Genomic DNA, 27,895 nt, shown 5'->3' on the forward strand with positions numbered 1-27,895 from the left:
TCAAAAGGCGCAAACAGTTTTTGTTTATCTACATTTCTTTGCTAATTTAATTCACAGGGATTTCACAAACTACTCTACATTTCTGTAAAATACACTTCTGTAAAATCATTCAGTATCTTCAGACAAATATATAATCACATGAACCTCCATTTGTTGACTTCATTTGAAATGTATAAAATAAACAACCTGGACCTCCTTTCACACAGGAGATGAGAACAACTAAAAACAGATAATAAGCTTGTCTCTTATTCCTCATTCACATTATAGTTAACACCCACAGTTGGTGCTTCAGTATATTACAGTTATAGACTTCCTTCAGTCAATTCTCTGTGGTCCTAAGACTTCCTTCAATAAAAACTCTTAAAATGACAACTGAGTACCTAATATCAAGCAAAATAGATCTCAACTCAGTTACATACATTTGAAATAATATGGACATACTTCTTAAAAGTGCTTTGTTGTAGATGGATTAGCCTTCCTACAGAGGGCTATGAAAAGATGTAACTAGAAAAAAATAATAAGCATTTGGTTTGTCAGCTTGTCAGTCAAAACATGTTGGAAACGACCATCATAACTCACTGGAATACCTTTACCATCCGTCTTTTCAAGTAATTAATGAGTTAATTATCTGCTACCTTCCCCCCCTCAACTTCAGCATCACAAACAGCCCCCACCGGCTCACTACTTCAGTGTATGGGGCTTTACACTGTAGAGTCATGGGATGATAGTCTGTGAGAGGTATAGGCCATGGTAGACAATCAGGATCTACAGTGAAACCTACTTCAAATTGAGAAATAAATAGAAAGTCTGTTTGCATAGTCTGGAAGTGATCACTAAATAGAAAGTCAGTTCTCCTCCATGTATGCGGCTGGTTCACAGCTTGATCTTTTCTGCACTCTAAAGCTGATCCAGGATCTTTGCAGGAGGGCATCGCAAAACCGACGAGTCCCAGCGGAGAGCAGCGGTTACCTGAACAGGAAGAAGGCAGCCAGGTTAGTGGACTCTAGATTAAATGGACGATAAATCAGTAACATACATCTCCCCCCTGTAACAATACTTTATGTAATAACTCGACAAAATGTTATGCATTTGTACGTCTTTTCCTAATAACAATGGCATTTTGTGATAAAAAGCTTAAACACAATATGTAATATAATTTCTCATCATTTAGAATATTATTTTATATTGCACTGGTTATTTAAAAATGTGGGGGTTGTCATCTTTTATTTGAAAACGAAATAATACTTGCTTCATGTAAAATATATGTCGTAATTTGTATAGATTTAACTTTTTACTTTAGTGTTGACCGACGGAAGATAATATTCTAATCAACTGAACTCATTTTATCTTTTAAAATTCACATTTTGAGTCAGTAGGATTTATGTTACAATGCAGGAAATAAACATTATTATTATTATAATGTTATTACGTTTTTGAAAGAAGACATCCATTTGACATATTTAGATAAATATACAATATCATAAACATAGGTCTTCCTTCTACTTAACTGTCTCACACATTTGTTTGATTTAGCTTATTTTGTAATCTATGATTAAATATGAACCTTCATGGATATCAAATTGGCTTCATTTTTCGAATATTAATGTATATTTCTGTCAATAAAAACATTTTATAAAGTACTGATGACGAAGCGTTGCAGCGTTACCTCTCCCTCAGGGGCAGATTGGGGTTACCGAGGAAGGACAGCTGCTGCTCCAAACTGCACACACGAAAGGCCAGGTAGCACGATGACAGGATGAGGAGAATAATACTGTCGGAATAGAAAGAGACACACAGAGTAAAGTATTACATTTAAGGATGGTTATGGCATAAAACAAAAACAATCCACGGTTGATGTGGAGGAAGAGATCTGTAATGTCTTTGAATGAACACCGGGTGGCAGCGTTTGACTTTCTGTCAACACATCACAGCACTTCCCTGTCCTTGAACACCACAGCAGTCTGTCTTTAAAGGGACCACAGCAATGTGTTGCAAACCATGTTGCACTTTATATTACTGCTGAACATTTTCAAAGTAATGATGCAGTGTTTGAATGAGTCTATTTTGAAGCGACCACTGGTATCCATTTATTTATTTTAAGTAAAAAAATATAAACTGAAACTTCTATGTATTGTAAAAACCCTAAATTCTTTGTATTCATATTTTCATTGCATGGTATTATCAGCATAACTTTGAAAGTAAATACAAATTGGGGCGTATATTTATTTTTGTATTCAGTTGAGAAATATGAATGTGTGCAGCTTTATTAAATACAATGTGTGTTCTATTTTCAGCATAAATGTATTCAGAGTGTTCCCTGTTACTCATATTGATGACAATCTTTGATATACTGTACGAGGATAACATGTGCCCATGACTGTGGGGTCAGAGGTCACCGTCCGTATACAACATATGACAAACCTTCAGGAGCAGATAGGGATTCATTGCTCTCTCAAGGACACTACAGCAGACATCTTCACACCCTGCGAGTGAAGGACAGTGTCCCTGATCAATGAGTCACCCTGCTGTGTTGGAGGGCATGGCGCTCACTGAGAGTAATTATTTGATGAATTGCAAAGATTCTTCACAATTAAGTCTCATAGGATGCAGACTCTTTGTGGAAAACACTAACTGACAAATGTTTTAACACCTCTGAGCCTGTGTGCGTTCACTGACTATTTATATCTGCGTCGTGCTAATGCTCAGTGTGTGTAGTGTGTGTCAGCTGTTTGTGTTTGTGTGTTTGTTTGTGTGTGTGTGTGTGTGTGTGTGTGTGTGTGTGTGTGTGTGTGTGTGTGTGTGTGTGTGTGTGTGTGTGTGTGTGTGTGCCCCTCTGTATACTTACAGCAAAGTGAAGAACTTGAGCAGCTGGTACTCCATCTGGCCCAGCTCTGCCAGTGGCTCTGAAAAAAGACCTCTGTCTGTTTGCAGGGCGCGCTCTGTAACACACACACACACACACACGCTATAACATAACACCATTAACAGTGCACACATTTTTGGTGCAAACCCACCTGTTAGTTTTAATGATGTGACAATACACTTTTAAATACATCACAATATAAAGTTATGTTTGTTGACATGTCAGAGAGGGCAATTAAATGGATACATTAACAAGCTGAGCTGTCAGAGATCTCTACAAATACAATTCAACTTGTAGTTAAGGCAACAATATCAATGAAGTTGTGGTTTGAGGAATGTCAGACCAACCAAGTTGCTTTAAGTACTATTATCATAATAATGTGTATATATATATATTATTATATTATTAGAATGTTGTCTTAGAACCTAAAAAAATGATGATAGTAAAATCTAAAAACACAGTTTTATCTGGAGGATTAAATAAAGGATCTTATATCATGTGATCTGCTGCTTTCATTCATTTTTCGAGCTGACTATTAATTATTGTACGCCACCGTTGTGCAGATTGTACATGAATGCATGTTTTTGTGTGTGATGTAACCCTATATTAATACAGCTGTTGACCCTGGGCATGTTATCTGGTATCCAAAGGTAAATATATACTAAGTAAATAAAATAATCACCAAATGTTCCTGCTTTCTTCTCCTCATATGAGCCGTGAGGAAAACAACACAAAAGCCCACGCTGATCAAATATCGAACATTTAATAGAGGATGAATGCAGGTTGGTAGAAGTGACCTGTCAGCATGGAGCCGTTAAACTGTCCTCAGACTACTTTGACAGCAGACATTGTTTGTGATAATCTCTATCTGCCCAAAGCTTTATAATACCAAATCCCACATGATTTAATCTCCATTTGGAGTTTAATGTGTCGTTGCGTAAGAGAGATGTTGCCATCCAAAAGCAATCACTCTCCTCCCATCACTTCCTCCTACACAGATACGAGAAGTAAAAGCTTAAAAACACACACACACACCTTAACGCTACATCTCTGTAACTCACAGTATCAACATGACTTGACAACATCACCCAGTTATCTGATAATGGAAGTGACATTTTGAAGGTTTAACACAGATTATGTATTCAGTTCACTGACTCACCTTATTATTAATACTGCTATATATAAAACGTTCACACATCGTCACTTAGCAGAACTCCTTTTTCCACGGTAGAAACACCTCAACCCCTATTTAACTTTAGCTGGTAGCCCAGGGACTTCTTATTCCCCGTGCACATTTTTACAGCACAATCGTTTTTTTATTTACTAATGAATTATATTCCCTTACCTTAAAATGTGATTATTGTTATTACTGTAAACAAGAAAGACAATTAATGTATTTTACATTATTATAATTTTTGGTAATTGTCTTCTTGCTTCTTGATTGAAATGTTGAGACACTACAGGATTTTACACTAAAAATCAACGTACTCACTTGGACAATAAACAAATGACCAAGAGGCACAGGCTGATTTATATTTAAGCTGGCTATTGATTAAAGTCCTGCAGAACACAGAGAGTCAGAGTTAAACATTTAAAGTTATTTTAACTGATTTAAAGCTAAATATTTGAACTTCCGAATAATGTAGGATTATTGTTCCTTATTATATTTATAGTATCCTGATGCACATATTTCAGTACAGTAAATAAAAGGAAAATTCAAAAAACTTTCGAACTGAAACTACTTTTGAGCTGTAGATTAATTTATCTCTCTATTCATAGATGTGATGTGGATGTCTCTAATAATAGACAATCAAACTTTTGGCCAGTTTTCAGCAAACTATTGAACAACGATATAATGATGACACTGCACCGTCATTGTGTGGACTGTTTTTTTCACCTTCCAGCGGCTGTTCTGATTTGAAGGGTGTGTCCGCGGCGCTCAGGCTGCTGGTGGAGTTTCCCAGGAGGTCAGGAAGGGAGGAGGACACAGACACCACCGAGGGTTTCCTTCTCCACTTTAACACTGATGGGAACTCGTCAACTGCCGGGAACTCGTCTGGAACCGGGTACTCATCCTGTGGCAGAGCAGAACACATCGAACTGAAGGAGTCACACAATCACTGCAAGCAGTAATGATTCATACATCTTAACATTTGACAGAAAAACCTGGACACCGGGACTTATCAACAAACATGCATTGCAAACATTAACTTATTCAGTGGCTTCCCAAATATTTCACCCCAAAAAATGTAGGGAGGTCTACATGTGACATCGGGTCTACAGGTATTTAGCAAGGTTCATTTAGCGATATTATTTTTTACTTCAATCACATTGTTTTGTTGTGCACCCATGTTGCCAAGTTGTCAATAAATACATTTTGGGCTATGTAAGGGGTCAAACAATCCAACACATGATAGGGATTTTTGACAATTTGGCAGCCTGAAAGTTGTGGAAGATTATGACCTCTATTAAGTGTAAAACTTTGAAGGCCTTTCTGCTAAACCTTATGGAAGCCACAATGTATCGAGATTTTCTGCAGGGCGACTGAATATTCTTGATGGCTGGAATTGTTCATACATGTATGTCTTTAAATAATGAAAAACAGTAAACAAAATTGGGGGACTTCCAGTTTCTGTGTTACAGAGTAAGTAAAGCTATACAAAATGCTAGCAAAACTAAACAACGTTTTTATTCAAATACTTTCAGTCAAATGATAGCTCAATCAAGTACGGGCATGCTAAAAGAACTACATTACAAAATACAAAAGCTGTTCCGTCACAGTGGCCTCATAGTGCACGCACAAGGTGACTTTTCTCAGAGCTCTGATAGCATCTTGCAGACTCAGGGGATAATTCACTGCAGCAGCTGCAACAGAATGATCTATTGATACAGTGTGTGTAAGAAGGTAAGTCTGCCATATAAGTGAGAGTTTTCAGAGGCCTTTAGACCAACATGAAACACAAATACTAACAATACAGAAATGTCATACCCGAGGATTACTAGTTGTGAAGTTGTACAGCTTTGATCTTTATAGTTTTACGATGGTTTATGAAAGACATGTGACTGACCAGCGATAAGATCGGCTCCTCCATGAACTGCTTCAAGCTCAGGCTCTTCCCATTGACCTGGAGAGGGAAAAGGAAATTGCCTCTTTAACTGTCACGTACAGTACACTGCAGTGTATATAGACTGAGTAAATAGTGTGTGTGTGTGTGTGTACGTGTTTGTACTGTACATGTGTACTGTACGTGTGTGTGTGTGTGTGTGTGTGTGTGTGTGTGTGTGTGGTGTGTGTGTGTGTGTGTGTGTGTGTGTGTGTGTCTCTGACCTGTAGGTGAGTGCAGATCCTGCGAAGGACATCATAGACACTGTCTCTTGATAGCAGAGATACAAATACATACTGAGGAAAATACAAAAGAGAAAGAATGGTATCAAAATCTTGTTCTCATACTGAGGTGTTAGAATATTTGTATTTGCAGCCATAACAAGCACATGATAATACATTCAAATGAATAGCAAAAAGTAAAACATTGAATCATTTGGGGAAAACAACACTTCAGGGATTCATAATCTGGGGCACAAAGAGTATATTTTCATACATTTGTTCTAGTTTATTCTTTCATGGAAATAACAACAGCTCAGTGTTAACTTAGCCACTTATCCCTCTGACCTGGATGACTGTTATTGGTATCTAAATAACTTAATTTGTTAGCATTTGAAGCACTGTTATTGTGTGAGCAGTGTATCGGTTGTTTGTGTCCTGTTTTATCTCTCCTCCTGACACAGGCATGTTGGTGAAGGAGCAGAGGAATTACAAACAAGCCTGGACTGTTGTTACAGACACGAGCTGTGAACTTTTACCTCATAAACAGCAGGACCAGCCTCTTAAACATCACTGTATAGAGCCATGTATGTTTGCATGGTTATGTAATGCATATTACACAATCACATAGACATATATGGTAATGTTTTTATTTTATTTGATATATTTGGTCTTTTTGTTCCATTTATACACATTATTTGATCTCTAAATTGCATTATGGTATTAATAATGGACTTAGACTCAGAGCCTTTAGATTCTGACTTGGTTTTTTTGTTTTTGTCCTGTCGCAGTCCATTTTTTGTTTTGTTTTATTCATTTATTTTTTTGTTTTGTCTTTGTTTTTTATCCTGTCGGACTCAAATCACACTGTTGTCATCCTAACTTGTTTGCCAACTGCTATTGCGTTGTCTGTCTGGCTGTTTGTTGATAAAAAACTAAAATAAAAAGTTTTTTTTTAAAAATACTGAAAGAGAGGAAAGCACGCAACCACATTTCATTCCACTATAAAAATCAGCCCAGTCGCTCGCTTTATTAATAAGGATTTGTGTTATGAATGAAAGCTGCCAGACAAGGTGCAATACTCAAGCACTTTTATGTATGTATTTATAATGTGTAGTTGAGTATAAGACAGTCTGTGAAACATTTCTGCTATTTCTGAAATTATAACGACTGGAATGACTGAAGAATCAGCCCTTCTGTCAGCCTGATGTGTGCCAGCCCTGGAAACGTGCAGAATATTCTGTAATCTACCTATCTAGAAAAGAGAGTGATGGAATGGACTGTATGGATTTGAGCTAAATTGCTAACATGCTATTTTCCATAAATGATAACTTGTTTATAATTAGTCATTATAATGTAATAATTCATGAAGTTTAATGCCCCTGCCAACCTCTGTAGTCTCATTTAGCTACTTGCCCTTTTTTACGATTTCCAATTCATGAGTGGGGTATTAAGTGACACATTTGATTGTGTAAAATAAAACGCTAACATCTCTGAGGCCTGTGTTAACTAGGATAGAATCTAGAATAGAAATGTGTACCAATTTTGCATTAACATGTGCTCTCTCTTTGCAAAACAACCCACTGGGTTAACATTAAATGGAGTTTTCATGTATTGTTTGGTGGTTGTTCCTTTTTTACTTGAGGATACAACACCTAGTTGTCACCACATGCTAAAGAAAGCTCGCTGAAGATTATTCATGAGTTGCTGGAGCTTGAACAGGAGCTGAAAAGTACATAATGTCTTTTAAAACACACTTGATGCTAGGCTGAGTCTGATGTGACAGGAAGTTAAGAAGCCCCTCTGACTGTAATGGTGGAAAATCCCTTAACTCTCTCGTACCACAGGGCCGTGACTCCACTCTGCTTTTATCTATAGTATGCCGTTCATTTTTCCAGCACATCTCTCCTGGAAAGTATACAGCCGTGCATCAGTATAAGTATTTTAATTCACAGCGTCTGTAGTGGAAGTGTTCACCTTCTGTCCGGTGTCTGTGGTGATGGCCAAGCCATTTGGTACCAGACCCGCTGTTTTGTGCTTCTTCACCAGTCTCACGGAGACGACAGGGATAGCCACCTTGAGAAGACAGAAAAAGGCACAAAAACATCATTTAATGATGGGGAAATTATAGATAAGATAAACAACACCTAGGTTTTAGTAAATGGTGGCAGGGAAGTAGAACATTGCAATACACTCAGGAAAAGCCCCTGGAAAATTAAACGTGTCTTATTTCATTCCGAATGTGAGGAATGCAGTCTGAATAAGCAGCTTATTGTCACTCGCATGTCAGGAGAGGTTTGGTTTCAAAGAAATGAAGGAAAAGGAACAATGCACAACATCAGAGAGACAATCACACAGCTTAAGGTTGAAGGTTCAGTAAGTCTACCTGTTCTCAGGACATTATCTCTCACAAATAAAGAGAGTCCTTTTCAATGTGTGAGCATTACATCGGTGACACTGTGAGTCAGCCTGTAATCCTGAATGACTTTCAGTCAAATCATCTGTCGAGCTGTCCAATCAGCCTGTCAGATTGTGACTGGGAGACACTGGGTTTGTGTTTGTCAGTCAGTTTGAGTTTATTAAGCTGCCTGTGAGTCTGTCGTACCTTGATGTCCTTGCCGAAGAGGTTGGCATAGAAACACAGCCAGTTTCTGGAGATGTAGAGCCGGCCTTGTAGAAGAATATCTCTGAGGAGAGCGCATGAGTACACTGTGAACAGAAGAGACACAAACATATTTTAGTTTCGTTTCACAATTGTAATCTGGATGGAAAAAAAATACACAACAAAACAATATCTCTGAACCCTCTTATTGTCTCCCCAGCATTTTGTTAATCAATCAATATCTAAAAATTCACAACATTGTTTATATTTTGATATAAGTTTGTGGTAATCCTGGCTGAACTGGGGGAACAGAAGAGTTTATTGTGCTAGAGACGTTGTTCATCCTGAATGTGTTCCTGAGATTAAACAGATGAAAGAATCAAAGATGAACACCGAGCCAAGACAGCTACTTCAAGTGATTAACAAGCTGAAAGAAACAAGGAGTATGTAGTGGAATATGTACTAGAGATTGTTTTATAGGGCTTTTGAAAGTACACATGCTATTGATAAAAATGCAGTAGCAGAACATTATACCTGCGACCACTTGTAGTGTAGTATTTTGTACAAATACTGTACATTTGAAGATTAGACCTTAAAAGATTCTGTAACATGTTATGAAAACAAAATACATGGTTATCACAGGACACTGATGCTACAAACTGTATTGCATTAATGTAGATTTAAATACAGTATGTAAAGTAATTAACATAAAAAAGCATTCAATAAAACATTATAGCAGCAGTCTTATGAATCCAAAACAAACATATGCAATATATCTAACACCTGGAGAAACATTATACTGCACTGCACAATGAGTACTTACTACTTTAATCTACTTTACTTTGAAACTTAAAGTGAATTCTCGAAGTTCATACTTGACAACAATGTTCTGAATGCAGGACTTTAACCTTGAAGTGGAGTATGTTTTTACTAGTACTATGTTTTAAGTACTTTTACTTCTCTCATCACTTTTAAATAGTTTGATTACTACTAAAGAAGCTCTCAATGCAAATTAATAGTGTGTAATGAGAGTTATATTTGAGTTTAGACAAACTTTTGTCATTTAGCCATCATACAGCTCTGGAAAAAGTATAGACAACAATGGCAGCCATTCCATTCCAGTGTCTGTTGAATTCAGAGAAATGTTGTCAGTAGTTTATAGAATACAAAATTAAAAATGAATTTTACTCAAACACATGCCTATAAATAGTAAACTGATAATGCTGCAGTGATCTCTTCATTTGTTCCAGAGCTGTCACAACATTGGATCATATTTGTGCCAGAAAATGTCTTATTTCAAAAAAGCCAAAGGTGAAAACTTAAAATAATTTCTGGTGACTAATTGATAAATAGACTGATCCTTTAAACTCTTTAAAGAAAATATACTTTTGTCTGATATTTAATTTAAAAAAAGGCAAGAGAAGATTAGAAAAAAGTACAAACTCAAAACACACAAATCATATAGAGGCTGAAGCGTGACAAGTCCAACAAGCGTAACAGACTGATAAATAAGAAAATGAAGTTGCAGCACAAACACAGTCTCAAAGTTTCCCTCCTGGTGAAGAGCACAGTACCTTTCATGAGGATCTCATCCTTGGGCACACTCTGGAACAGTTTGTGGTACTGCGAGTTGTACTTGCTGACAGTCTGTGCAGAGGGACAGGGCAGAGTCATGAGGAGCTCCTTGGCCGACCGGCCCGCCTGCACCGCTCCACCGGCCCCTCCTCCACCACCAGCCGCCCCGCTCGCCGCAGACACCACCCGCTCCCTCAAAGGACGGGAGCTCTGCACCAGGCTCAGCACGTTGGCCCCGTATACATTCACACACTCACGCACATCGATGGCCTGGAGCAAGCTGCTGCAAGACACACACTGATTTCCCTGTCGCCGGTCAGTATGGGGCCCAGACTGAGGGCTGTCTACCTCTGCTCTACAGGCACCTACAGACACACACCAGGCTCTAATGCGTACACACAGAAACACACACACTACTACAGAGTTACAGCAGCAACGCCTCAGCTTTCAGCCACTGAGCTCTTTCTTCAGAAACTACAAGACTCTCTTTCTCCCTCTCAGATACACCTCCAGTGACTGTACACTTTGCAGCACCCACCCAGCTGACTCCTCCTGCCTCCTTCACACACATACTCTGCCCTTCATCACTCTGAGCTAAAAGAAACACACACACAGGTACTCCTCACTACTCTCACTCAAACTCTTTCTTTCTCTGCCTTTCCATACCTCTATCTATCAAAGACACCTAAAAAGTCCTCTCTTTTTGGAGAAAATCACACATTTCTCCTCCATCGGAGCAACGCAAGAGGTTTCTCTCATTCCCTGCTCTCCTCCGACACATCTCAAACTCAACTCCAGCTATAGATATCCCTGCCACCAGACTTTCCCATGTCTCTGTCTTCTGTCTATCTCTCCTCCGACTCATATCAGCCCAGCTATGCTGTTGTCTGCGGCTCCTGTCCTCAGGAATATGGCACTTACAGTACTGTACGTGACAGTAATGCACGGGGCTCGATCACCACTCATACCAATTTTGAGTCACATGCAGGCAAATTATGAGAACCATTTTGGGAAATACCTGGAAGACACTGGCCCAGATTGAGGCTTTACATGATAGTAATTTAAGATTATATTGCACTGAGCTTGTCAATAAAAAGGTAATAATTTCTTAATTTCGCTTTAGAAATCTCAAATGTTGCGGTGAGCAGGGAACATTTAGACATTTGTCACACTTTTATGTCAGCAGCAATGTTGACTTGTTAACATGTAATCTTATCTGATTCATAAAGATAGATAAATAAACACAGACAATCAGATTGAAATCTGATTTGTCATATTGGGGGAGGCTTTTGTAAGCATCTCACTGTCATAAAGACGTCTGTTTGAAATATCTTTCTAATCTGCAGTGAAACAAGTGAGAGAAATGTCTTTAGATCAAGTACTCAACAATAAAAGCTCTCCTCTAAGGGGAAGTTTAAACAGGGAGGGAAGACACAGTGATGATTTCAATCAAAAGAGGACTTACCGAGCCCCGGTAACATTTCTTCACATCTTCATAGGACAGATCTTCAATCAGCTGAAACCTGTTGTGAAGGGAAATACTACACTTAGGAATAAAATGACAGTTCTTTATACCCATGTTTACATCTAAATAGTGAACAAAACCAAAGATGTTCAGTTAAAGATGTTATATTTAACAGAGAAAAGCAGGACGTCTCCATATTTGAGAGGCTGAGTACAGCATTTTCAGCCATTTTTAAATGGGACAAACTGAGTGAGTGAATGAGTGAATAAATATCCTATTACGAAAAAAGTTCCCCATGGTTTCCTGTAGATCAACAAATCATGAAGTCGTCTAATGGTAGCAGACATAACTATTATGGATACGAATAAAGAATACATATAGACTGTATTGAGCAATAATGGCAGATTGATGCTGTCATCCGACCTGAAGATACCATGACAAATGACATGTGTGTGTGTGTGTGTGTGTGTGTGTGTGTGTGTGTGTGTGTGTGTGTGTACTTTGCAAAATCCCAGTTGGTTGAAAGCTTCCACATGACAGGTTAATCATCAGCGTGCACAGGCAAAGGCTGTCACAAAACAACATAATCACAAAGATAAATATTGAGCTGTTGAAACAAATAGTGACCATAGCACGAGTGTATCACTATTGTTCTTTTTATAGTCAGAATGCATGAGCACACACAGACACACACATCACAGGCATCAAGCATCAAGCTCGCCTCCGGGGGGGTAGTCAGAGCAGAGCAGCAGATGTCGCAGCGTGATACTCCACACTCTCCATGTCTATTGGCTTGCTAATGCAGAACCACTCAGCAGATGAAATACAGTATAATCAGCCCTTTAAGGAAAATGTCACTGAAATGAACTGCCGTACCAGGTCAGATGCTGCATGCAACAATAACGTCTGAAAGGCCAAGTGTTTGGAGGGATTATTCCCTGACAGAGACGTTCCTTTCTGCCTGTATCTCCGTGTGAGTGCTAGGAGATTGACAGCGAGCAGAGGCCAAAGTAGCACAGCGCTGATATGAAAACACTAGAGGAGATGCTGATAAAACAGTAGCTCTGGCAAACCAAACTGCAGCCTCATGTTTACTGTGATGGATTATCCGCGCTGTGGGAGACATTTTTCATGCGCAGCAACACAGAGGCATAAAATTAAGGGAGGAAATAAAGCCTTGGTCAATTCAACCCACGTCTAACAACAACAGAGTCTAAACTGTATATTCATAGACTCTGTTAATTTACTAATATAACACTCTTAATATTGCCTTTATGCATAATGAATAGATTTTACTGCCAACAATACAAATTAATTTCAATTTACTTAAAGGTGGGGTATGTCATTTATTTCAGAAACAGTTTTTGTTATATTCCATGGAATGCTCTTAACATCCCGATAGCAATGAATATATTAAATGCTTTGACAATAAATACATAAAAAAACGTCATCTGTGGAAGCCGTAGTAGGCCTACTGTAAAAAGCACGACCGATCATTTTAGCCGGCCCGGCTAAAGTAACTGGATGGCCTACCTGCCTGTCAGCCTTCCATCTGTACACAAACTTATCTCGTGCCCTCATTGGTCATGTGCGCGTTCGTGTGTGTTGGAGGAGGGGCTCTGTAAGGAGGTAGCAGATTTCTTCCGGTTGTGTACTTTCAAATTCTAGCGCACTCGAAAATGACATACCCCACCTTTAAGTAGGATTGTTTTCATTGTGATTGCTACTTTTATTAAGCAGTAGGCAAAACTATCACTGCATTTATTCCACCACTGATTTAAAATTAATTTCCAGAACATCATGAATCATTAACTGATGAAGTTGCTGACTTTGTATCTGGAATATAGGCCTACAACTTAAACTTTTTTATTTTAGCACAAAATCATCAACATTTAAAAATATTTGTATATATATGTTTTTAAATGGGTCAGCCTGCTATTGAAGTAGAAAATAAAAAGGCGGCTTTTGTTTACCATTGTCTGAAATCAAGGACCTGTTGAGAAACTATTGAGAAATGTGATCTGTTTATGTTAACCCAGTGAATAGGCAGGTACATTCATCTCCAACATATTTTTAATAAAAATCTGTCTCTCAACATGGCGGCCCTATGATTCAGCAGGTATTTAATAAATCATAACATAACAGCACATTAGTATTCCCCTTGAAAAATGTCCTTCACTGTAAACAGCAAGGTGTCATTATGTTAAAATACTCTCACTGTTGCTTTCAAAACAGCTGGACGGTCTGCACCCCCGAGGAGACACTCTCCTCTGCTAAGAAGAAACTGAAACTATAAACAATGTTTTCTTCAATAATTCAAAGTAACACTCATAACACCACTGAGGATAACTTTCATGTTCACAATATTTTATTTGTAATTTAATATGGGTTGTTCACATGTATTTATCTTTATCCATTCTTAAAGAGAAAGACAGCTGTTCAAAGATTGTCATAATAAAATCCAAATGCATGACAACCGAGTAAACTCCAATACACAGAAACAAACTTTTAGATACGGTTGAAATCTGCTGAGCAGTACTACTGTAGGCTTCAATCTAAGTGTAATATAACCCTGCATGTCTTCAAGAATTAGGCCATCCATTCTTATGTTGCCATTGTCACTGTACTTTTCATCTCATAGAGTGAATCAGAGACAGAGATCCACAACCCAGGCTGTAAAAAGACCCACGCAGGGTTAAAGTGTCACAGAGCAGAGGGGGGTGACAGATGTTATAGCTGCCTGCTGAGTGTGTGTGTGTGTGTGTGTGTGTGTGTGTGTGTGTGTGTGTGTGTGTGTGTGTATGTGTGTGTGTGTCAGGATGAGGCGGTTGTTTACAGCAGTACAGCTGTGACAGCGCTGCCTGCTCTCAGCTAAATACGTTACAGACACTTAAAGTGATGCATTACTCACTTCACAGCATAAATTATTTTCAAAACAGCAGTACAGAAATCCACCTTGCACCCATCCAAAACCTCTAAAATGGCAAAACAGTATTTTGCCAGTTTAAAGGCGAAATTATTCATAATGCTTAACTGTTTGACATGGAACACCTTTTGTTTTTCCACCATAACCTCTTATGTTGGGCGACATCATATTGTAAAAATTGACTAAGAACCAAAAGTGTCCAAAATACATATGTTACAAATACATTTGAAGAATCAGTCATAATTGCTGCATAATTTCAATGCTGTTACCATACATTCAGAAAACACAATACTTAGGTCATCAATAACCATACTAAATTACAGCAGGTCATAAAATGAGTAAAAAGCCACCTTTTATTTGACCTTAGCAACATTTAATTATTTTATACAGCTTGTCCTAGATGTGCAAATTCATGATTTTCCTCATTACATCCCCCCTTATAGAAAATACATTATCTTGTGATGTGAACAATGGTGCCTGTGTGCTGCCCTCGCTGCCTGCTGGTTGCTGACTATAAATAGGTCCCACAGTGGATCTGCACTCCCAGGTGGAGAGATGGAGTGATTATTAAAAACATGGGCTGCTCTGTGGGGACTAAGCCTCTCTCAGGCTCTCAATCTGTCTCTAGTTTCAAGATCCAGGTCTTAATCAATACCACTGGTACATCAGTGTGTGCTAGCCAGGTGAGTGTCAGAAGAAAAAACACTACAGGCAATCACCCTCAGGGGCTTATGTATGAGAGCTGTAGACGTGGTGTGTCAAGGTAAAGCTTCTTTTTTTAAACAAATTGTATAAACAAGGTCATGCTGGGATGGTGTGAACAGGCAGTTGTCAGAGCTTCACCAAAATATGACTCAAGGGTTATTTTTGGCCATTATTCAGAAGGGTTTGATGAGAATTCTCAGGCCCAGAGGGAACAATCACATTTTCCAGCTGAAGTATAAACATGAGAATCACTCGAGCAGGATCCTGTTTTTATGGTATTCACACAGCTGCAGCAGAAAGTAGGCTGATTTTCCAGGTGCCAGGAGGCTGAGTGTGTGGAGTGAACCGTCACATAGGATATAATAAAGCGCAATAACCCGAAAATTGACGTATGAAGCTGTGGTCTGGAAATCTAACAAAACCTGCTTATCATGTTATACCCCTATGAGAATATCAAATGTATGTGTGTGTATGTATGTGTGTGTACGCATGCGTCTTTTTCATTGTATCTCAGTGCCCTTGGCAGTGAGGCTGAGTGGTGAAACTAATTACAAGCTCAAAGAATCCTAAATTGAATCCTAAATTAGAAAGCGAACACCTCCCTTTGGTAGCTGGTGTAGGAGTGGACTCCCAGTCAGTCATTTAGCTAGAGGAGAAGAACTGTGAGACTTCAAAAGACATACAGAATGTTGAGAAAAGTAGAGGAAAGTTCAAATTGGTGTATAATCAAAGTATTATATTCATAGAAAGTTTGTTTTTCTCAAGAAAAAGTTTAAGCATATTTGACAAAATAATTTGGTCTTTTATCGCCCTCAAGTCTGCTGATATTTTCAGCAGACTTACTTACTTACAACAAACCAACAGAGAGCACCTGTAGCTTAATCTCTAGAGGAAATGATATCACCAGCAAAGCAAGTAATGTTTGATTGGTTATCTTACCAAAATACTTATCCAAGTGTTTCGTAGTCAAATATGTGTGCCCGGTTTACCCGAGGGCTGAAGATTAACTTTCACATTTCAGATCATTTCTTTATTTGCGATTCAGTGAAATCATAACAATGTCAAAGAGTAAATAATAGAACATTCTAGTATGCGTAGATTGTGTTGCATGTTTTGAGGAAGTTGATGAATATTTCAAAGCCTTTCTTTGAGCTGTAAACAATTATGGTTGGATTGATTTCAACTGAATGTTAAAGCCTATAAATGTGAATATGCACATTGAATATTAATAATAATAATGCATTTTATTTATATAGCGCTTTTCACAACTCAAAGACGCTTTACAGTATGAGGGAGGGTAGACAAACAAGGACAGGCAAACAAGTAAGTATAGTAAAATAAAAAAAATAAAAATAAGAAGGCAGTCAAGAGGAAGTTGATTGAGAGGGGGGGGGCTTATGGGTAGACAGAGTTAAAAATATGTGTTTTGAGGCGGGACTGAAAGACTGTGAGGGACTCAGAGTCACGGAGATCTTGGGGGAGGGAATTCCAGAGCCTAGGAGCTGCCACTGAAAAGGCTCTGTCCCCAAAGCTGCAGAGTGTGGATGTGGGAATGGATAGGAGTCCGGCTGCGGTGGATCTGAGGGACCGTGGGGGTTGATAAGGAGTGAGAAGGTTTGTGAGATAAGGGGCGGCCAGATGGTGGAGTGCTTTGTAGGTGAGGACCAGAATTTTGTAGTTGATGCGATGGGAGACAGGAAGCCAGTGGAGGTCTTTGAGGACTGGGGTGATGTGATGCCATGATTTGGTACGCGTGAGGAGACGTGCAGCTGCATTTTGAACCCGTTGGAGTCTGTTGAGGGATGTAGTGCTGATGCCGTAAAGAAGTGAGTTGCAGTAGTCAAGGCGGGAGGAAATGAAGGCATGGATTAGTCGTTCGGCTGCGGGGCGGATGAGAGAGGGTAGGATTTTTGCAATATTGCGGAGGTGGAAAAAGGAGGTTTTGACTGTTTGGCGGATGTGAGGTTCGAGGGAGAGGGTGGGGTCAAAGATTATGCCAAGGTTGCGTGCCTGATTGGAAGGGGAAACAATGGTGCCATCGATGGTGAGAGTTATGTTAGTGACCTTGCTGAGGGTGGATTTGGAGCCGATTAGGAGGAGTTCTGTTTTGTTGCTGTTCAGTTTGAGGAGGTTATCTTGCATCCAAGTTTTAATAGCTGTCAGACAGGAATCGATGTGGGTAAGGGGTGGATTATGGAGGGATTTGGTGCTGAGGTAGATCTGAGCATAGCAGTGGAAGTCCAGGTTGAAGTGGCGGAGTATCTGACCGAGGGGGAGGATGTAAATGATGAAGAGGAGGGGGCCAAGTACTGATCCTTGAGGAACGCCTTGGGTGACTGAAGCTGTGGCAGAGGAGTGGTTGGGGAGGGAGATGAAGTGGGATCGTTCAATGAGGTAGGACTGGAGCCATCTGAGTGCAATACCTTCAATACCAATTGAATCAAACGATCTCGCACAATGTGTCTTATCAACACCCATTGTTGCTGTAATTAGCCACCGGCTACCTACCCCGCACTAAAGGCAACATAGACAAAGTTAGTGACTAGCTGGTTAACATTATTAACCGTTATTGCAGTATCAAGCAGTTTTAGAGCTAGATTCTAAAGGTAAGTTGGTGGAGACCAAAATAGAGCTGAAAGAGAGTGAATATTATATCAGTTGGCCTGATACCCGGTTATGTAAATGTCTCTTTGAGTGTCCTGGATCAATGATCTGTTTCCTAACTCATAATCATAACAACTTATAGGCAAGTGATATGTGGTGGCTGTGCATTTGTCATATTTGTTTTAATCAATGAATGACATATATAAATACTTATGTAAACTGTGAAATGTATGTTTAACTCTATGTAAATACATGACAACTTGAAATACAAAATGCAGCAGCAGTGGAGCATTGAGGGGAGTGCCACAAGTTCAAAACTGACAGGTGCATAAGGTCCCTCCCATTCACGGAGTGTACTAACACCAATCATGCTTCAGTGCTAAATCCCATTTCAGAACAGATTCCCCAGGATTAAGCAGTCCCTCGAATCCTCCTTATATAACACACTGACACACCAACATTGTGCATAGGAATTATTGCACAAAAATATGTTAAATGTGGGTAAAACACTTAGTATAAATACAGCAATGTATACTTTATTTGTCATACATATATTCTCTTCAGGCCTTTGGTGAAAAAATTAAAAAATTTCCCTTTGTAAATCTCTGTTTGTGGTCTCTTTGCGTGCATGTGTGTGCATGTTGGACCATTGTTTGACATCAAATACAGCTGAAATAAAAGCACAAAATAAGAGCTGTGAAAATAAATCTCCTGGGGTTGCAACCCATGACCATGCACAGGATACAGATGGTGTGCGGGGAAAAAGACAGCAAGTGTTGCAGAGCAGTGTGTGTGTGTATGTGTGTGTGGGATTTGCCTGAAGTGGCCGTGCGTGTCGTCGTCCTTGGAGTGGTCCAGGTCCTGTGTTGAGAGCAGGCCTGTTTCTTCGCTCTGCTCCTGCTGCTCAGTCATGCTCCTGGCCCTAAACACACAAACACAGCGCTCCGTGTTAACAGCAGGAACCTCTGCACCAGACAGTCATGTTCACTTGTAAAGAACTGTTTGTTTTTGTCCCAAGGTTTGGATTCAAAGAGAGCTATAACCCCAAAAAAGGGTTATGGGGCAAAAGCAAATGGACTCTGTGTTCAAATCAACACAGCTGTGATGCAACATTCAAAGTCTGATTCTGCAGGTTTGCACTACATTAATGGTCTCGACTCTGCAAAAAAAGCTGTGTTCTTGTGATTGTGCAAATGGGGTCTATGTCTGCGCTCACACAGATATCTACAAAGAAAAAGAGCACCTCAGAGGTTGTGCAGATGGCTGACCTGATTTTCTGTTGTGAGCAGAGACTATAAAGTTGTGAGCTGACTCAAACACTTCTTCTCCAAAAAACGTAAAACTTTGAAACACCAAACGCCTCTTTAAATGAACTATTACAGGTATCAAAAGAAGGAGAAGAAAGAAGAAGGGACCAAGAATACGACCATGAATTGTCTTTAGTGAGATGTTTTCAAACAGAGACTTACATTTCTTCCAGTGGGTAGTGATTGATAAAAGGTATAGCAATACACAACATGAAAACACTAAGGAACGATGCGACTTTAACTCTGAGGACACCCAGCTTAACATTTACTGTGATGGATTATGTGATAGGGCTGAGCGATTAATCGATTTTAAATTGAAATCGCGATTTGAAATGATGCAATTATCAAATCATAAAGCCTGCGATTTATTTTAGTTTTTGTTCTTCTTGTGTGTCAGTCATCCACACCAATCAGAAGTGCTGTGCTCCACATGTACCAGCCATTGTTAACCAATCAGAAGTGGCCCATGATAGAAGGTGATAGACAGATTGACCCAATCACCTGCCAAGTATTTGTGAAATACTTTTCCAAATGGCTTCCAATGGAGCTTTAGATGGTCTGGTGAAACAAACCATCTGAGTCAGGTTAGTAATGTTCCATCACATGTTTTACATCTATTACAGGGTGAATCTTAAACTGAAGCTTGACTTTAAAGCAACCCAACGGAAGTTTCATGTAAGTTTAGTTCTTTCACTCGTAGCTCGGGCTGCGGGGGTGCTAGAGACGGGAACACGTTGATACGACCTTCCTAGCCGGAGATATGGCCGCATTTTACAATAAACCTCCGTTGGGTCGCTTACAAACAAATATCGCAAATCGAATCGCAATATCTGTCCGAAAAATCGCAATTACATTATTTCCCCAAATTGTGCAGTCCTATTATGTGACTCAGGTCTTTTAAAGACAGGACTGGGAGATACAGCCAAAACCTTCCCTCTGGATTAAAGTCTCTGTTTAAGTAGCTGTGCCTGTACATCTTCCTGTTAGATAAGTACATAAATGTTTATCCATTTATTTAAACTTTATCCATTGACTTTAACCATGAATGTAGACTTGGATATAGCAGAGGCCTGGTTCCTTGCTATTAAAGTTGCTCAATGGCCTGATCTCATGCTCACACAATTAAATGCCAGTTCCAAGGAAAATTGTCTATTTTATCCAGACAGTGACATAACTAGCTATTCTGACGTCAACTATTCAGCTACTGTAACTGTATGACTATTAGCGGTTTAACAGTTTTTAGTCCGTTGTCTTTAGTTACCAGTTCCACATTCCCAATTTGTTTGATAAATATTGTTTTACACACGCTTAATTCAAACACATAGTGTTATGGTGCCTTCATACCAGATCAACTGGCTCAGCATGGTTTATGTGCTGTGCATTCATCCATGCATAGGGAAGCTTACTGTTGTAAATCTACCAAGACCAGCAACACACAAATACAGTTTAACACATTGTTCTGGCTATATCTTTAATATAATCCTAATTAACGTTTTTAAACGTTTTCATTATTTGAACAGTCCACAGTCTTCCACACCATTGTGGTATACATGCACTGTTTGGGAATCTAGATGATACATCTTTTATTGTCCTTCAAATGCTTTGCAGTGTTTTTATGAGAAAGCACAACTGGTGGAAAGCTTCATAAATCTATTATGTTTTCTCTTCTCATCTGCACATCAGCAGCCACCTGCCCTGTGACACATTTTCCTCTGGGAGAGGGGAAGTTGTTAGCACCTGCGCCACTATAATTACAGGTGCTGATGGAAAGAGGCTCCTGCATGCAGTTTCCAGTGTATTATCTCTAATTAGCCAGAAGCTTCACGTCACACTGACCTGTTCAAACAACAAGGGCTTCTTGCTCCTAGAGGTTTTACTTGTGACTGTGATCACAGAGGGTTGAAAGGGGAATAAATAGTTTGTCGTTGTAGATAAGGAAAGTACGGAGCCCCCTAGGGGACATGGAGAAGAAAAAAAAAAGTATTTAAAAAAAAAAAAAAAAAAAAAAATGTTTTGCGAGATATCCAAAACCTTTGCGAGATATCGCAATACTTTTGCGAGATCTCGCAAAAACAACGTTGCAGTTTGTAGACGGTCCCTAAGCACTCCTCTCCCTCCTCAAGCTGCAGATTGTGACCAATTATTGATGTTTAGCTCGGATGACGGCGCGTATCGAACTGTTCTGATCAAAACGACTCTGTAGCTCGTTGTCTACCTTGCTATGATTGTAAAGTCATGTTGTTTGTATTTTTACAACGTTATGTTGTGAGTTATTGATCCGCGAAATTCGAATCTGTCAATAACTCAGCTCAGAGGAACGTGCATGTCCCCTCGCTCTGAGTGTTCTCTTGAGGTGTCTTCACTTATGTGAAACCCTTTATATATACAGTCTATGTGTGAAACCCGTGCCTATTGCCAAGCACTGATGTTATATCTTTATATTTAAGGCCAAGCTCAAAGTAAAATCGATGAACGCTCCATTGTTGTGGTTTCTGTATTGCCGTAGCAGCCGAACTGACCAGGAAGTACATTGAGCTAAATGAAAAGTATTGCGAGATCTCGCAAAACATTATTATTATTTTTTTTTTCAAATACATTTTTTTTTCTTCTCCATGTCCCCTAGGGGGCTCCGTAGGAAAGGCCTTAAGCCTGAGGGTAAGGGATTCAGGAGGGTATCTGATCCCACATGAGGGCCTAAGAGCAAAATGAAGCCTTGTGTTGCTGTTTCTCTTCACTTCAATCTTCAAATGGCCCAGTTGTGTTTAGCCGTTCTTTGTAGGGAAATGGTTGGAAGATAATAATCAGATTTTCTGGAACAGGAGTGAGGGCAAACATACTATTTTAAGGAAGTACTTTTCTAAGAATTAAATGTTCTTGGAAAATCATTATTGACATGCATTTGAACTAAAGATGTATGTAGCTTGGTAAACTGTTGTGATTAAAACATCCTAAGGAGGATTGACTTGTTTTACTTGAGTGACTTTTTTGCAATGTTATGTTAATGCTTAACTTCTAAAAGACAAAGCTATCTATACGTTTTTAAACCATTTTTGAATTTTAATGAAAGCCAGCATGCAGGCATGTCAGTTTGTCACCATATTTTTTGATGGGCCCTTTATGACACGCTGGTCGCTGTAATTTTTTTAAGCAAGTGTCCATTGTGTCTGACCACACAACCGACTGGGTGGATCTGTATCGACCTCACCGACAATTTGTTTGTCATTTTGGCTCTGGTCACGCAGTTATTTACACAAACCACCTGGGATAAACATACTCTTTGAGAGGAAAAACCTTTTTAGCCGTTTTTAAAGAAGTTTAACCCCCTAGCTTTCAGTCCTTTCTAATGTCATTAAATGTTGCTTTAGTGTTGAATATGTTTACAATTAATCAAATGACCACAAACCAATTCGCACATGAGCCTGCAGCTTTTGATGGGTTAGTGACTGCTTTCTCCCACAGATTTGGGGGACGCCAGTTGCTTTGTGTAGTAGAACCCAACCTATACTTGGAGGTATTAAGCAGCATTTTCCTTCACTGCTATGTATACTTACACCACAGAGTTAAAACAGTGTAGTAGAAGAAATGGAGTGATGTGGAAAAACTTGGAGCCCTTAATCTTTCTAAATAAACAGGAATGTTACTTAATCTGTTTTTCAGCAGCAGTTCCAGCTCATCTAAACAGTCCTAACACACTGCAGACATGGTTTGATGTTTCCCTTTTAGAAACACTGCATTTCCCCCAAGACAATACACACATATTTCCTAAAAACAAACAAGTACACCATGACTTCACATTAGAACAGAGAGGTCTGTATATGTGAAACTATAAATAACCTCCCTCTAGCTCTCCTACTGGAACTTTGAAACATTTAAAAGGCCTACGCCTCTTCTCTTCTATGTTCTTTTTTTGTCTCAGGAGCCAAACAGTTTGTGATGTCACAAGACATCCTCCAATCCAATAAACTATAATCTTGTTAAGGCTGCTAGTCACTGTGAGTGTTGCTGAAGAATTACGTCACTGCCTTTGATCGGCCAAAAGCTTTCCCAAGATATACAAAATACTGTGGCAAATAAAAGAGATCTTAAATTAAAAAAATTTTTTTAAATGTATGTGCAAGATTTTCAAGTCTCTTAGTGTGAAGCAGACTCCCCATCATGACTGGCATACAACTTTCTAAGCAATGTGGTCTGCTTTGTTTACAGTGAGTGTAGAGGCAAAGGTTTAATTTGTCTGGAAAGTTGAACTTGGGTTTTGTCTTATTAGGAAGTTCAGTCTGCAATCTTAGGGGCAGTCCACATGGTAGGTTTCTCTTTAGTGTGTAACACTTTTATACAATATTTGTTTTCTTTTTATTGCACATTAACTTAATATATTATTTTAGTATTTCATAGACACAGTCAGTTTATGAAACTAGAACAGAAGCCTGCACTGCTTGAGACCTCCTGAAGTAACCTCCCCATTGTGCAAGCACCTCAAAACAGCCTTTGATGACAGTATGTTTCTAAGACAGATCAAGGCTTCAAATGTTCTTGTTACATAATTATATATGGAGCACAGTAACTACTGTTTATTGGGATATCTAAAAGGGATTTAATGGAGTAATAGTTTTGTAAAAATATGTTTTGTGTTTGATGATTTCATTGTCTCTTTAAGAGATCAAACATGAACTAATTTGTTTGTTTGTATGTGTTAAAGTTAATTATACTTTAAGGTATAAAAACACTTCTATTGGAAGTAGCAGGTTCTTATAACACTTTTAAGCATCAATACAGACTGATCTGAGCTAGGTCTAGTAGCCTCCTGTTTTATCACTGTTAAAAAGCAGTAGTAGTCATTACACCTCACTCACATGTTTCACTTTAAATGACAACTTTAAATATGACTTCATGCACATGTTATGCCTGAAATGTAAATGAGACATAGCACCTGCCTTTCTGAATAAATCTGCCCTTTGCCATCAAAAGCAGAAACACTTGTCGAGAATGTCAAAACAGGAAAGTTTCTGATAGAAACAGGAAGAGATCCTTCAGAATAAAAGAGGAACATTTTTAACTTTAGGAACTCAAACAGTATACAGGGCTTAATGGGCAATACTTGACGAATACTGTTGAATCCTAACTACCATACATACAAACAAACATCAATTAAAAATGATTATTTCATGACCATCCTTCTATATTTGGTTACTGTTGCATTTACTTTGAAATATTTTCAACCGGAAGTCACACTCTACCGCTTTCTAGCTTGACGTCGGATAACGGCTCCTACCTGTAGCTTCAACAGACACTGTGACTTTTTCCGTCCTTTTGTCACCTTGTAGCTGCACGAAACTCCTCCGGTCCGTGCTTCATGTCTCGGTCAAATCATCTCAAGTACTTTATCCACGAAAAATCGACATTAAACTCAAAGATGGTCACGAAAACGGCTGCAAGCTAAAAGGCAGAGTGAGCGGCTGTGACCTCCTGAGAAGTGTGTCCTGTGTGAGGTGGGTTGAGTTTACCTACAGCCGGGCGGGCTGTGTACACACTGCCGGGGGATTACACTGACGCTGCTCTCCTACCACAGAGGCTCCCAGAATAACTTAACGAGTCCTCATTAATTGAAACTACAAGACTAACAAAAACATGTCTGCCAGGGCTTTTTGTTGTTGTAAATTAATGGCTTCTAAGCTGTTCCCCCGGTGAGGCTTGTTTAATAAGATCCTAATGATACGCAGGATATTCATATCTGTTTAAAGTAGAAATAATATAACCAAAAAAACGTAAAAGTTGTACATTTAGAATGTAATTTATAGTTCATTTACAGTCAAACATGTATTTGCCTATGATGTTAATGTCTCCTCAAATGTCTGACCTTGACTATATCAGCTTCTGTGCAAGGTTTGACACTGGAGAGTGGTTTTCACAGTCCTCTACTTAAGGGAGAGATGTCTGCAATTCCCAGACAAATCTAAATGTAAACGCATCCCGGATCAACTAGATTAGGTACATCACACATTTCTAAAGTTCTCTTCAACACCTGTAACCTCAGCGAAGAGCGGACTTGTCAATGTGAGAGCATGTGCAAGTGTTAGCATTAGCTTAGCAAAGGTTTTGACAACAAACATGGTAAAGTGTGCTGTTGTGGACATAAACACGACCCTGAAGCCTCTTTCCACCACCCTCTACCAACCCACTAGATATTATTGTTTATGTTTCACAACCACTAACACTGTCAGCCACTGCCAAATACAAGATGCTAACTAAATGTACCATTCTGATTAGTGTATTTGGCGGCAATTCTGGGGCACAGAAAACTCCAGCCTAGTCCAAAATGTATCTCTGTAATGTTTACCCTAACTAGAAAAAGTGAGCATGTCTACAATTATTGCTCCGAGCTAATATTAATATTGATGCGTTTATAGTCTAGGATTAAGTGATTTTAATTACTGTTTATAATGCTATGTGGTTAAAAGTCCATCCTCCATTAGCACACAACTACAATCCTTTATGAACAAGAAGTGCCACTTTTTAACCACTGATACTCAGGATGAGTTTCAGTGACCAGGGTTCTGTCTAAACAGGGTAAAAGGGGCGCTGCGCCCTCTTACTTTCGGCGTGCGCCCTCTGACTTTCGCCGTGCGCCCTCTGACTTTCGCCGTGCGCCCTCTTACTTTCGGCGTGCGCCCTCTTACTTTCGGCGTGCGCCCTCTTACTTTCGGCGTGCTCCCTCATACCAAAATGCAGATTTTTCCCGTAACATTTTAAAGTGTTGCCAGAAAACAATATTTATGTTTGTCAAAAACGGTATAACTACTCAAAGAATGTGAAAATCGTGTCAAAAAGACCGCCAGACAGCCTAGCTTATACTGAACTCCGAGCAGCATACTGTATGTCACCTATAAATCACCAACTATTTGTTCCCATCGCATGTTTCGAAAATTCACAGGTCCAAACATAAATAAAGCTAAATATTTACAATGTGTAAATATTACACTAATTATTAAGTACCTAATTTACTGCTGACAAGGAAGATATGACACTAACCGATGCAGCTAGCTGCACGCTCGCCCAAAATGACCCACATTAGTCATGATTGAATCCATTGCTTAGCTGTTGTCATCCATTTATTCCAACGTATGCATGTACCTATTTGATATCCAGAGGCAAAAACACCTCAAATGCGACACACATTTCTACCATATAACAAACACTAAAAATCATCTCAGAGTAACATTTCATTGTTCAGCTACACAATGAATGTTAAAACAAATCACGAGGGACGTCTTCCTGATTCTTGAGTAACTTTACCCTCCACATCAAACTTGGCCCAGTTCAAACCTCCAGTTCATTCTCCACATGTCCTCCTCTGTGATTGGCTGAGAGGTAATAAGATCCATTAACTAAGTCTCAATTGCCTTCTTGTAGTCGCCTTGTCAGTGACACTCATGAGAAGCATGCCAAGCGCTAAGCTTACTTCCTGTGTGCTGCAGACTGACCTGGCTCTGCCGGCTGCTATCCGCTGGCTGCAGTTACCATGAGGGTGGCGGTGGTGAGGCAGCTGGTAGTATCTGTCCTGTCCGGGGGCCTCTTCAGCGGGCAGGGCCTTAGGGCTGGCTGCGTAGATAGTGCATCCCATGAACACCTCCTGGAAGTCACCCTCGGTGTCCTACAGCGAGCGGAGAGGAGCGGTCCTCAAGGTATCCTTCCTCTGCACGGCCTGTCCCGTCCTGATGCCAGCCAGCTGCTCTGTGGAAAGCCATTGGCTCAGCACTTTGCTGTCTTAACCCCTCCTTCCCTCTGCATCTCTCCTCCAGCCTACCTCCCTCCTTCTCTCCCAGCCTCCCTCCCTCCCTCTCTCTCTCTCTGGCCCTCCTCCCCCCTCTGCTGAGCTGAGAGCATCGAGGATAATCAGATTCCACATTTACACTCAACAAAATCATCCCCAGAGTAATCGCTCCCTGTCACTGATGTTGCATTATGCTAATGTCCCGACGCAGCCTCAGGTTAGGAGCATTAGGAGCAGTTAAAAATATCCTAACGGACGGATAGGGAGGGAAAGCTGCAGCAGGTAAAGTTTATTTACGTTTGAGTGCAGCTGGAGAGAGAGGACAGTTTGACAGCTGGTCCAACACTCTGCTGGGGTTGCAACAAATCATTTTGTTTTTCTTTCCATTACGGTAAATGCTCAGTCCCTAAATTGTCATAAATTAGTGAGAAATGCTCTCTTCAGTTTCCCAAGGCTTAAGGCAATCTTGAAATGGCTTTACGTTTCTTTTAGCAATACATATGCAATGATTAGTTTCGGAGTTGTCAACTATTCAATAAATCACAAACTATTTTGCTAATCAATTTATCGGTTTGACTCAACATTTTCTGATACTATAGTTACTTAAATGTTAGTTTTCAATGTTCATCATCTTGGGCTTTGGAAACTTTGTTTTGTCTCCCAATTGTCTGACATTTTATAAACCACACAACAACTAGTTGAGTACTCGCTAAAGTGATCTACAGATTCATCCAAAAATAATTGTTAGTTTCAGCCAC

The 27,895-nt window shown here is 39.5% G+C and overlaps 1 protein-coding gene across 11 annotated transcripts; it reads right to left on the bottom strand.

The window, feature by feature from the left end:
• On the bottom strand, positions 1-27,102 carry gramd2aa (GRAM domain containing 2Aa). 11 transcript variants are annotated; one of them, XM_034221360.1, is made up of 12 exons: positions 26,848-27,102; positions 18,880-18,984; positions 11,828-11,885; positions 10,362-10,434; positions 8,791-8,894; positions 8,163-8,261; positions 6,192-6,263; positions 5,932-5,988; positions 4,761-4,938; positions 2,846-2,939; positions 1,667-1,771; positions 1-969 (listed from the first exon to the last, which is right to left on the bottom strand). In XM_034221360.1, the coding sequence occupies exons 1-12, from the start codon at positions 26,985-26,987 to the stop codon at positions 966-968; spliced, it is 1,089 nt and encodes a 362-aa protein (XP_034077251.1). In that variant the 5' UTR covers positions 26,988-27,102; the 3' UTR covers positions 1-965. The 11 variants fall into 11 exon arrangements, with proteins under 11 accessions (XP_034077251.1, XP_034077243.1, XP_034077250.1 ...); XM_034221352.1 differs by having other exon boundaries at positions 10,362-10,659; XM_034221359.1 differs by having other exon boundaries at positions 11,828-11,903.
• Positions 27,103-27,895: the final 793 nt, after the last annotated feature.

The sequence above is a fragment of the Gymnodraco acuticeps genome, unplaced genomic scaffold, assembly GCF_902827175.1.
Source record: "Gymnodraco acuticeps unplaced genomic scaffold, fGymAcu1.1, whole genome shotgun sequence".
Lineage (NCBI taxonomy): Eukaryota > Metazoa > Chordata > Actinopteri > Perciformes > Bathydraconidae > Gymnodraco > Gymnodraco acuticeps.

Bases quoted from the DNA above. Each gene is read 5' to 3' on its own strand.
- gramd2aa (XM_034221351.1), bottom strand. From the start codon at position 26,987: ATGGGATGCACTATCTACGCAGCCAGCCCTAAGGCCCTGCCCGCTGAA. The intron at 8,895-10,361 runs GTACTGTGCTCT...TTCTGTTCACAG, and splicing joins GGATGAGATCCTCATGAAAG to TGTACTCATGCGCTCTCCTC. The intron at 2,940-4,760 runs GTGAAAAAAACA...TGTGTGTTACAG, and splicing joins ATCAGAACAGCCGCTGGAAG to AGCGCGCCCTGCAAACAGAC.